At 55.4% G+C, this 12,373-nt stretch overlaps 1 protein-coding gene across 1 annotated transcript in view; it reads right to left on the reverse strand.

The window, feature by feature from the left end:
- Positions 1–232: 232 nt before the first annotated feature.
- Positions 233–12,373, reverse strand: part of PADI3 (peptidyl arginine deiminase 3) — a 28,692-nt gene continuing 16,551 nt past the window's right edge. Inside the window, exons 10-16 of the mRNA XM_045804263.2 lie at positions 11,270–11,377; positions 9,984–10,135; positions 8,460–8,604; positions 8,248–8,350; positions 5,648–5,727; positions 3,033–3,158; positions 233–1,547 (exon numbers count right to left, since the gene is read on the reverse strand). Coding sequence (XP_045660219.2) covers positions 1,314–1,547; positions 3,033–3,158; positions 5,648–5,727; positions 8,248–8,350; positions 8,460–8,604; positions 9,984–10,135; positions 11,270–11,377 — 948 coding nt within the window. The 3' untranslated portion in view covers positions 233–1,313. The remainder of the gene's footprint in view (positions 1,548–3,032; positions 3,159–5,647; positions 5,728–8,247; positions 8,351–8,459; positions 8,605–9,983; positions 10,136–11,269; positions 11,378–12,373) is intronic.

The following is a 12,373-nucleotide window of genomic DNA, read 5'->3' on the forward strand; positions in this document are numbered from 1 at the left end:
GGCTTGCATCTATGTGGTTATATCACCGCAACTGCCCTTGGCAGCCCTAACTCATCCTGCGGCCCATGCAGCACCACCTCACCATCTCACCAAAATCTGGGCCTGTCCGCCCCAAATTCTTCAGGGGCCAGGCAAGCACATGCTTCAGCTGCAAACAACTCCTCCATTCAGTCACGTTCTAATCCCAAAGAAGGGCCCAAATTAGACCCAAACCATTCGTGTTGCTGTAGATTTATTAGCCAGTGATAGACACCCAGCTGGACCCACACAGAACACATGTGTAACTGGCACACACTTGGAGGAAGCCTCCCACCTCTCGTCCCCTCCCCTGGCACTCAGAGCAGTTCATTCCTAGAGCTGGCCCGTTGCCAGCTGTCTCGGTAGATCTGCCCCTCTGGGCCCCTCTCCGGAGGCATAGCAGGACATGGAAATGTGGACCAGAGGGGAACAGAAAGCCTAGGACTGATTCTGCCTGGGGTCTCCCTTCCTGCAGAGAGAGGTCTGGGGCCAAGGAAGCATCCTATGCATTATGAAGGACATCGTTCACCCTTGCACCCACAGGCTTCCCCAAATCCAAGAATTCCCCACATACTTTCATCTCCAGGAAATTCCTGGAGGTTTTTGAACAAAGCGAGGTTTTTGAATGTCAGATGATGGGGCATTTATAAGGTTAAGGGCCAACAGTTATTCCTTCAACACACATCTAGAAAGGACCAATTATATGAAAGCTCATGCTGGGCACTGGGTGGGGTAGAGAGTTCAGCATCTGGTCAGAAACTTGGCAGGTAGACTGATGATCCAACCTTGATCTACATGGACCCCCACCTCCTTCTCTCTGGGGGAAGCTATGGGTAGACTCTCTCCCGGGTGGAGGGATCTGACTTTAAGGCTGTTGGCCTGCAGAGTAAGAGGCAATCAGACCCAAGCAGAATTGTGGGTCCTTCCTCCATTAGGACACAAAGGCCAAGATGGCAGATGAGATGCCTGGATGTTTCTAGACCCCGAAGTAAATCAGATCCCAAACAGAGGATTTGGGGATGGGAAGGGGGAAGTTTGGAGGAGTCCCCATGGGTCATGTTGATCCTCATGAGAAGCCACAAGAAGTGAGGCCTTTCTTCTTGGGAAGCCAACAAGAATCAAGTCTGAGAACCAAATGGGTTGCAAGTGAGGTGGGAACAATTCTAGGGAAAAGGCTTCTGAGAGAGACGGTCACCCTCAGTGTGCTATCTGGAACTTTGGGGTCTCTTGATGCTTACTGTTCAGGGTCGGTGGATGTGCCGCCCCAGGGGGAGAGGATCATGGGGGGGGAGCACTCAGGGCACCATGTTCCACCACTTGAAGGAGAAGGGCTGCCGGCGCACGTTGGTGCCGCAGTGCACCTCCCCGTGCAGCATGTGGTAGGGGGTGAAGTCGTCGATGAAGGTGCAGTGGAGGCCCAGCGGCTCAAGCAGGGACCGCACCTTCTCCTCCAGGCAGCAGTGGCCATTGATGACGGGCCCGAACGGCTTGGGGATGCCCAGGTGCTTGCCCAGCACCAGCATGTTCACCTGCAAAGAAGTGGGGTCCCAGCTCAGGGGCAGGACTTCATCCTCAGCTCCGCCCCAACACCTGCGCCACACCTGGCAGGACCGGCGTCTGACTTGCGGGCGGTCCTGAAAACAGCTCTTCATACTTGTACGCAGTGGGAGAGACACCTGGGCTGGTGAGACTCCAGCCAGCTGTGCCATCCCATGGGAGCAACCACACAGCTAGGGACAGCTGATTTCTCTGGTGATGGCCCTCCTCACGGGCAGACTGTGGTGGCCGCCATGTTTGTGCTGCAGAATCCCAACTTCTTAGGTTGTAGCTGATTGGACCAGGGCAGACATCTGACCCAAGCTGGACCAATCAGATTCTCTCTCTCTGTGGCATTTGAAGTTGACAGAGTGGGCCGGTCCAGTGGCTCTCTGCCTGTGTCTGTATCTGCGTGTGGCTATGGGCGTTAAACCTCCGGCTCTGGCTAAAGCCGGCTCGGGTGGCCCTGTTTCCTGTAAACACTGGAGGCACTTACATAACTGCAGACCCGCCTTAAACATGCAGGAAGGAAGGGGAAGGATAAGAGGAGGGGAAACCGAGTTTTGCAAATGGGGAAATCGAGGAGGACAAAAGGTTAGCCAGAAAGGGGAAGGGAAATGGGATGAAGCAATGGTGGTGTGGACAGCCTCCCTGTAAGGCTCTGATGGTGGGCAAGTTGAGTTCCTCTTGGGGGCGGAGGTGAAGAGGGGCTGGAGGAGGGGAGAGGAGGAGAGTTGGGTCATCTACAGTACTGCTACTCATAAGTGTGGTCCTCAGAGAGCAGTCTCAGCGCCACCTGCTGAATCAGAACCGGTGGGGTGGGGCCCCAGCAATGCAGGTATTCCAGAGGAAAAGCCCTCAGGCCTCAGCCAAAGGCCACTTCAGGAAGCCTTCTTGGATCTCCAGTCCAACCTCTCAGGCTGGAAGTGCTCTCAAATACCACACGACTTTATTATACAAAAGAGATGGTTGAGTGGGACACACCCTAAGGGAGGTGAAGAGAGTTTCCCTCGCACTAGACTAGAGTGGAAACTCCTTGAAAGCAGGGAGCAGCCTTAATCATTTTTCTGACAGTGTACCCTAAATATATGGGGGATGGGTGAACAGCTATGAGCTGGGACAGAGGGAGCACAAAGGATGTCCGAGCTCCCAGCTGATACTGCGGGCTGTGTACCCACACCCGTATGTGGTCATTGCTTCACTCCATGAATATCAAATGGGTCCCTGGGGGAAGGGAAGTGCCCTTCTCTGGGGGCCTCTGAGCAAGGGGCTCGGCCAATGAGCCTTCCATAGTGACTGGGACAGTCAGCCACCTAGAAGCCTGTCTGCTGCCCATCATGGGACCCCTGATTCTCTCTGCCACCCCCACCAGCCACCACAATCCCAAACATGGCAATGACCAAACGTCTTGCCCTTATGGGGAGAAGCTTGGGGCCTAATTTGGCGAAACAGATTTAAGTCATGAACAGTGGCCTCACCAAGTCAGGGAAGAAGGCCACCGCCTTTCTCCTCTCAGTCTTGAAGAGCTGGGGGATGTCGATGATGTCCCGCTCGGTCAGGCCCAGCTCCCGCTTCAGCACCTCCCGGTTCCAATCGATGCAGCTCTAGGGTGGGTGGGTAGAGTTGGAGAGACCTTGCCAGTGGGTGTTGGGGGGACCCAAGACGTATGTCTGGTTAAGGAGACAGGCTGCCCATGGGCCAACTCTCCACACAAACCTTACCTTTGTGTCCCTTTATCAAAATACACCTGTTCTGGGTCCCACCTCTCACAGTTCTATCCCACTAATTGGGCTAGTTCCAGAGTGTTCCACAGCATTCTGTTTTTGTGAGTGTTCCAGAATGTTCCATCTTTGGCCCTCCTCCCTTCTTCAGATCCTTCACTCCGTAGGGGGATCTCCTTCAGTCTCATGGTTTAAAACGCCATCTACACACAGACACCTCCCACATTTCTATTTCCCAACTGCCTTATAGAGCCCACTCGCTTTCCTGATCTCAGATTTGCACATATAACCGCCACTTTGCATCTTCACCTGGATGGCTAACTGGCACATCAGATATAACATGGCCAAAGACAAACTCTGCATTTCTACACGCGTCACCCCCACCCCCGCCGGTGTCCTTCAGCTCCATAAATGCAGCCAGCTGCTCGCGCCTGCTTGCTGTCCCACCAGTGCCTCCTCCCCCCCACTTCACACCCATCTTCAGCAAGGGCCGTGGGCTCTACCTCTAAGATATATCCTCAGTCTGACCTCTGACCCAGTCCCACCACCTCCACTGCTCCCATCTGGTGGACAGCTATCCCCCCACAGCCTGGTTGACAACAGTGGCTTCCTAACCAGCCTCCTTGCTGCTTCTGCTTTGGTACCCTGTGGCAGCCATCACCATGTTCCTCCTGGACCTCCAGCTATGGGGGTAGACTTGCTGCTGGCTCTGGCTCTGAAATCCTTCCTGTGTTTGCGCCCGGGGCCACACCTCCCACCAGGTGCTAACAGCCAATGGTGAGTGCAACAAGGATACTAAGGCAGACCTAGGGCCATCTTGGCTTGTAGAATCCCCCATAACCTTGCTGAACCTGTCTGAGACTGCAAGGTGGTACAGGGAGCTTCCTTCATCCTTCCTTCCCTCTGACCCACAGAGGGTACGCTCTCCCAGTTCCCTCCAGCTCCCTTCCCCGTCCTAACAGCTTCCCTGGTGGGGTGTGAGCAGTGCACCAGGAGTCTGGAGCCCTACCCTCTAGTCCCTTCTCTTCTGGGCCTCAGTTTCCCTGGAGTGAAGCAAAGCATGGCTTCAGGTGCCTCTAACTTTCACTCGTCTTGAGCGTTTGCACACATGGACCTCTTTAATCTTCTCTACTTTATAGACAGAGACACCGAAGCAGAGGGAAGCCAAGTGTCTCCCTCAAGGTCACACACCTAGTGGGTGGTAGGGCTGGGATTGGAACCCAACCTGCCGGGCCCAGCATCCACAGGCTTAACCCCCTCGCCTCAGCTCCAAGGAGCTGCCCCTCCTGATCAAGACCTTCACTGGCTCCCCATTACCACCTGAGTTTACCCTTGACCTCCCCTGTGAAAATGCCTTCCCCTCAGACGTGTCTCCTCCTTGTCCTTGGTCCCCAGGCACTGTCCCTAATAGGATCCCTGCACGTTTAACTCGGCCTTCCATTTACTTCTTGGATGACAGCATGCTGGGTGTTCTGTTTGCCCTTCCGGACCCTCTGTATAGCCTTCTCCTCTGCTCTGTGCCTTGGGAGCCTGGTCCTTGGGAATCGGGGGCTCTTGTGTCCCCTGGCTTCTGGCCAGATGCAGCCAACGGGGCACAGACAGGAGGTGCGGGTGGTAGCGGAGTGCAGCTGGGGTATTTGTTCCTGCAGCTCGCTCACCGACAAGTCACTGTGGGCTGGCCAGGAAGGTCACAGCTCCTGTCTCCAAGCCCTCTTTTCATGGTGACCTCTCCAGGTTCCAGTAAGATGTCCCCTCCCTTAATTCTTTCAGGTCTAGGGGTGGTGACAGCTCCCCTCTCTCTAACCTGGGGATACTGCACAGTCCCCTGTTGATTTCCTCAAATCCTGCCTGTGCCTTGGTAAATATTCCCTTGATTAAACTATTCCAGTTATCCAGCTTGAGGTCCCACATGTTTCTTGCCGGGAACTAACGTCACTACCCCCACCCCCTGCTATGAAATACTGATATATTCTCAACACAGCCACAGAGAGATCCTTTCAAAGCATGAATCAGATCGGGTCCCTCCTCTGCCCAAATGCCCTAGTGGCCTCAAATGTCAAAGTCCTTGCAATGTCCTCCATCACTTGATGACCCAGCTCTCCTCACCTCCCCAAAACCCCCTGACTCACCCACAAATATTCCATGCCCTTCATTCTACCTCAGGGCCATCGTCTGTGCTGTTCCCTATGCCTGGATGTGTGTCCTCCTCACATGCACATGGCTTACCCCTCATTTTCTCCTGGATCAGAGGAGGGGTTGGAGCCCCTGTGTCCAGGCCACTTCCAGCCTGGGCTTTCACGGACCTTGAGCCTCAGTCTCCATCCCCATCGCTGTCCCCAGCCATGTCCCCACTAACAGCCCATGACCTGTACCTGCACAAACTTATTGTAGCTGATGAGGTTTACGTTGGAGAGGACCCAGTTGATGGAGACGGTGTTGACCGGCTTATCCCCTGTGAGGAAGAGGGAGACGTTAGAGGAGGGGCAGGAACGATGCCAGCAGTGAGGGTCACCGGCTCTGGGAGGCAGCCAGGTGGAGGCCAAGCTCACAGCTACTGGTCTTGTGAGTCAGTAGATCTCTGGCCTTTCTGGGCATGGAGTGGGCACCATCCAGCAGAGCTCAGCCTGGCCACTGCGCAAGCTTGGGGGTGGGAGGGGTGGGAGGGACAGGTGGCTGAGCGCCACACACCTTAGACCTATTTGAGTGCACTGGAAGTGGTGACGGCTTTCACTGAAAACATACGTCCCTTCCAGGGCACTGGGTGCTGATCCCTCTTCTTTCCAGCTAGCGGTGGTAGTGGGGCTGGGTCACCCCCCTGTCCATCAGCCCTGATGGATGCCACTGGACCCTGTCCCTGCCCTCCCAGAGGGGACTGCATGGCAGAGGGGCTCCCTGGAGTCCCAGCTTCCTGCCTGCCTGATGAGCTGAACCGGGAAAGGGAGGTTAGGCTCACGGTCCTCACAGCTGCTGGTGAGCTCTTACCAGGGGCAGGCCCTGAGTTCAGTTCTGCACATTCAACACCTCATTTAACCTCCCTGTAACTCCACAAGGTGGCCATTCTCACCCTACTTTACAGACAGGCACATTCAGGCTCAGAGAGGCAAAAAGACTCACCCAGGACCTTGCAGCTAGGAAACAGGGGGCTTGGGATTCAAACCCCAGCCCAGCGCTCACAAAGGGCTGCAACCTTGACCAAGGGGAAAGACAGGGCTCCCTGGGCCCATGTGCCCGTCTGCCAGCTCGGCATCCCCTCCGCCCCAGTTGGGGTGAGCCGGCTGGGGTCCAGTCCCAGCTCCATCGTGTTCTTGCTGAGTCCTCTGGGCCAGTGACTCCCCTGACTTCCCCGTGCTCTTGGGTATGTAGGGGGAGGGGATACTAAGTGGGGCCTGGCACACAGCGGGTGACCAGTGAGATGTGCTGGTCTCCTGGACAGCACGGTGGCTGCATGTGGCCTGACAGCCGTGAATTCCTGCCTTTTCCTTCCCAGCTGGGCGGCTGGAAAACCCACTCAGCCCGTCCCTGGGTCTTGTTCACTGTCGATGAGTTCCTTCCAGGAAAGGTGACAATGGCTTTCCCTTCGCCTGGTATAACATCTGGATTTGAGGCTTTTTCAGGTTTGCTCTGGACTTAAAGGCATTTAGCCATGGTCCTTATGGGAACAAGAGGGTTGGGAAGACTGTATTTCTAACACCTTATAGCTGGGGCTGCAGTGTGGGGCCGGAAAGGGGGTGAGGATCGTAAATGGGCAGAAAGGGACTGCAAAGTTCTACTTTGAGAGCTTCGGAGTTCTGCAGAAGCATTTCCCTTGGAGGTTTGGTCCAGGACATTATTGACCAAGAAAATCTACAATCCCACCAGTCAAAGGTTTTTGCCCTGAGACCACCAGGGTCCCTGTCGGAGAGGACCAGCCCGCTCAGAGTCACACAAGCTTGGTGGGGACGGCAATGGAGCCATTCCAGCCAGCCGGCGCCGCCACCCCAGCCCCAGCCAGCAATGGCTCTCAGAGTTCCTTCCAAGCAAAATGAGAATGTGGGGCCCTTTGTTCAAAGAGCAAGAAAAAAAAGAAAAGTATCACTAAAGGTACTAAAATATAAGGCTTTTTCTTTCCTCCATGTCTCTCTCCCACCTGTCACGTTGGTTTTTTACTTGCTGTTTGATGTCACCTCCCTCGGTCACGGGACCCCCGCAGTGCTGGGAGCCCCAGCTGAAACTTGACACATGTACACAGCCCACTGGCTGCCAGGCATCCCAGCCCGCGAGCCACAAGACCCACATCGAGCCAGACGTTGCCCCTTCCCGCAGGCCCACCATCCCAAGCCCTGGTGAACGAGCAGACCCCACAGGGAACTGCGACCTCCACACACGGGGTGTGCTTGCTGCCTGGATAGGGGGTGGGCAAGAGGCTCGCCCCTGCGTGCTGCCCACCCCCTGCCCTGGGGCACTGCCAGTCCAGGACAGGGACCGTTCATGCCAGGTCCCCCCCTCCCCAAGATGCTGAGGGGCACATGAACCCAGGCCTCCCCACGCCCAGGGTCCTGCTGCAGCCACCATCGGGGAGGGGGCGGGGTGGCAGGGGGAGGCAGAGAAGGGGAGGCAGAGAGGGGAGCCCCACAGCCCTCACTGCCCAGGGCTGAGGCTTCCGGGAGTCAGAGGGTACAGAGGGGTCTCATCCCTGGGAGGCAGCAAGACGGTTCACTCACGAAGCACAAATGGGTAAGCGTTTCAGGACAGCGATGGCAGAGCATTAAAGTGCCTAAGGGGAGGGCCCTGTCTGGGGACACTGGTCACGGGCCCATGCAGCTGGCCACGTCTCAGTCCCCAGCCACGGGCAGTGGGGGCTGGTGGGGCTCTTGAGTTTGGGGGGACCGCCGTGATATATAGACTTTGCCATCCCTCTCTCAAGCCATGATGCGTCCCGCTTTAGGGGAGGGGGCGGGAAGGCTGGGACGAGGGACACAGCACGGGTACCCACCAACAACCCCTTTGAACAGGAGGGCCCCGCCGTGGCCCCACTTCTGCTTTTCCTGGAAGAGCTTGAAGCAGGCACTAGGGCTGGCCAGCAGCATCCGGAAGCCCTGTGTGGAGAGGGCAGACCCGCCTGAACTCCCTGGCCTCAGCACGGCCCCCCTGAAGCTCATCGTCTGACCCAGACGCCAGCGACAGGCATGTCACCGCTGTCCTTACCTTCTCATCGGGGGCAGGGACGAAGCTCAGAAACTCATCCACGTGGCCCACAGCCAACCAGTCCACAAAGAGCTCCACGGGGGGCTGTACCCTCTGCGCATAGAGGAAGTCCCGCACCACCTGGGTGACCCGGCGGCCGCTGGACCTGGGGCCAAGGGGTTAAACATATTACTTAGCTTAAGAAAGTCTATAGGAACTACAAGAGTTCAAGATTCCTGCAATACCCAATTTTTTTTTTTTTAAATGCACCGTGTCCTTTAAATTCTGCTCAGGCTGAGCTCTTGGGCAGGTGCAGGACAGCTCAGTCTCACCCGGCCGGTGACCCCTGGGTCTTGCCATCCGGGCAAAGGCTCAGAGCCGCCTGCCCTGGGACCCACCCTCACATTCTCCAAGAGACTGATTCACCCCTAGGCCATCCCCTGGGGCCAGGCGGCTCTTCTTGGAGTTCAGCTTGTGTCTGTCTTGCTGTGGCCTTACCTCCGGTACACCAGTGCAGAGACAGGTGGACAGGATCACCCCCAAGGGGCTGCACAGCCCCAGCACTTTATGCTCGTGAACATAAACCCTTTCTTCTTTGACCTTCTGCGTAAATATCTAATGGTACGGCCCAAACTTCCTCTTTCTTTTTTCCTTTTTTTAAATAGGATCCACACCCAGCATGGAGCCCAGCGTAGGGCTTGAATTCAGGACGCTGAGGTCAAGACCTGAGCTGAGATCAAGAGTGGGATGCTTAACTGACTGAGCCACCCAGGCGCCTCGAACTTCCTCTTTCTGTGGGATCACGTGTTGAGGGCAGTTAGTCCCCTCCAAAGCCTCTTGATTCAGCTGTTAGTTGACTCCAAATCTGTCCTAACTGCTTTGTAGAATTTGGTTGGCTCAATGTCCTGGTCTCTTCCACAGCAAAAACCATTACCATGGAATTCCTTTTCTTTCACATCAGTATCTCTGTGTCACATGTTGAACAACAAAGAATCTGTTAGTGTGTGTGTGTGTGTGTGTGTGTGTGTGTGTGTGATGACATCTCGTTTTTCATGTCCTGTATCTTCCTACTCCCGTTCTGAGGAAAACATCTGATAATAGCCATTTACATCATAGTATGAACAAGCTCTTGAAATGTACTTGCTCTAGGACTGTTGAGACTTGAAGTTTTTTCTTCTAGAACTAGTAATTGACTGCTATTAGCAATATCATTTCTTTTTGAAATCAGAAGACCTGAGTTGAGTCACGACGGCATTCTGTGTGACCTGTACCAGGTCACTCACCCTCTCTGGGCTCGCTCGTGACATGAAAAGCCTGGACTGAATGATCTCTCAGGTCTCTGCTCACTTTGGCCTTCTCAAACTTGCCAAGGTAAGGGTGGACGGTGTCTGGTGATCAGCCCGCTGCCCCCCCCCCATCTAGAACTAGGAATTTATCCCTCCTCTCTGGCCCTCTCCCAGGAGTGGAATGGTCCCTCACCACCTCCATTCCCGCCACCATCGCCACCCTCCACCGCAGGAACACCTGTCCCTGCCCCTCTCTCACCCAGGCAGGTTGCCCCCGATGAGGATCCTACCCAAGGGGTACTCTTTCCCATTGGCCACCACTGGGGGGCTGACCTCCAGGTTCCCGAAGGAGTCCAGGCCACTCACAGAGCTGTCTTGTGGTTCCCGAGTCACATAGCCGAAATCTGGACCCTGGCAAGAGAAACAGTCAGGCTAGGGGTGGGGGTCACCAGAAGGAGCTTGAACCAACTTGCTGGGCTCTGAGCTCCTTAAGGATGGGGCAGGAGTGGCTGCCCATTCTTCAGATGGAAATACTGAGTCAAGACAGGAATCTGACCTAGTCAATATTCCGTGCATGCATAGGGGCCGAAGTTGGGAAATACACAGGCGCTCTGGCCCTGGTGCCACATTAGAGCACGTTATTCCCATGGTCACAGGGAGACAGTAAAAAGGGCCGCGGCTGCCTATACTCCCCATTAGCCTGGAGCCCGACGCTATGGCTCCCGCCGCCCCTTACCCTCTGAACAGCCCTCCTGCCAAGTGCAGCCCAAGGGCAAGTACCCGGCTGTTCTAGAGCAGTCTGAAAGGGGAGAGCTCCCCAGGGCCACGTCTCAGAAGGAACTCCAACAACACTGAGGCCCACGTGAGAAGTCCTACCACCTCTGTGATCCAGAGGGTGTTGGAAGGGCCCCAAGGTCTCTACAGCACCAAGGGAGTCTGCCCTCTCTCTTGCAGGAGGTCCCAGTCCCCAGCCACCATCTTCCCAGTATTCCTTATTACCAATATTAAACTCAGCTAACAGAGCTGCGTGCTTCCTCTGTCCGGTACAGAGAAGCCTCACAAGCACCTGTGAGGCCAGGGCTATAATATCATTTTTGCTGATGAAGAAACTGAGGCTCAGAGAGGGGAAGTGACTCAGGCCAGGTCACACAGCATCTGAGTAACAGAGCCGGGTGGTTCTGATTCCAAAGCCCGTGTTCTTAACAGCGGCACTGCCCCCGCCCCACCCTTACCCAGGGTTGCCAAATATAGTAAATAAAAATACAGAATGCATAGTTAAATTTGAATTTCAGATAAACCGCAAATACATTTTTAATATAACTATGCCCCATGCAAGGTTTGTAACATACTGATACCAAAAAGTTCCTCGTTGCTGATCTCAAACTCGGATGTAACTAGGCATCTCCTGTATTTTATCTGGTCACGCGTGTCCCTAAAGAACGTGGTCCCCGGTGCTGCGCCCTAGACTCTACGCCCCAGTGGGGCTTCGGGTAATGTTCCTGGACCCTCAGAGCCAGGCTGCAGCCTGTGGCCTGGACCACTCACCAGGATTCTTTTGTAAGGGAAGTCCTGCAGTTCTCCATTCCTGGGGGAGTCAAAGACCACCGGGAAGGTCTTGTGTGGCGCCTGAACGTAGCCCAGCTCCATCTCGTCCTGCGAACGAGAGAGACACCCTGTGGACAATCCACACTCGTTTGGCACTGAGCGCTTTGGGGAGGACTGTTCTTGGGGCTTCTTTGTCTCAGGCCTGCTTTGCCCTTTGGGCTGAAGAAGGCAGGGGTTCATGATGCCTGCTGGCTGGAGGAGGGACTGGAGGCTCAGAGAGGGGGTGCTCTTGCCTAGGATCACACAGCAAGACAGGGGGGAATGAACTAGAACATGGACGTGACCCCGGAGGTGTCCGCATGCCGGATCAGGGCAGAGTGGCCACAGAGAGAGCCCCAGGGTGGCCAGAGTTGGACAAACAAGTCGCTGGACATCGGCCAGCACCTCTGACCTCCACGTGTGGTCATTGTCAGGGCTGAAGGGACCAAAGGAGGTTTAGGTCTGCCTCCTTCTCAGATCTCTCAACTTTGAGCCCAGCTTGATCCTGACCCCTGTGGTCCCGGAGGCAAAGATGGCCCAGCACCATTGAGCTCTATATCCAATGAGAAGCTCACTGTTACGTGCCTGGCCCTGCTCTAAGCTCTTTGTAAACATTGACTCCATCAATGCTCCACACACACACTCAGGCAGAGGCACTGTGATTACCCACATCACAGATAAGGAAAGTGAGAAACAGAGAGGTCTAATTATTTGTCTAAGGACACACAGCTAGTCAGCAGCACAGCCGGGATCCACATCCAGCCCATCTTGCTCCAGAGTCCTGCCCCGACCTCCCACCTCATCAGATGGACCTCCAGCCATGACAGCTTCTCAGCTTGGCATGCACGGTCTCCCGCTTCAGCTCCTCCCACTTCAGTTCTAGAACCTTGGCCGTGACCAACAAGAGCACGAGGCGAGCTTTCATGTCTCCCCTCTCAGGGCCTTTGCACACACTGGTCCTCTGCGAGGACCATCATCCACTGAACCCCAGCGTGGCCCTTACCAGCTCTGTGGCCCTGGGCATGTGTCCCCTGCGAGCACATGGTCCTGTCCTGTCCGGTTGCC

Source organism: Ursus americanus, chromosome 33 (genome assembly GCF_024610735.1).
Source record: "Ursus americanus isolate L20-20 chromosome 33, mUrsAme1.1.p, whole genome shotgun sequence".
NCBI classification, from domain to species: Eukaryota; Metazoa; Chordata; class Mammalia; order Carnivora; family Ursidae; genus Ursus; species Ursus americanus.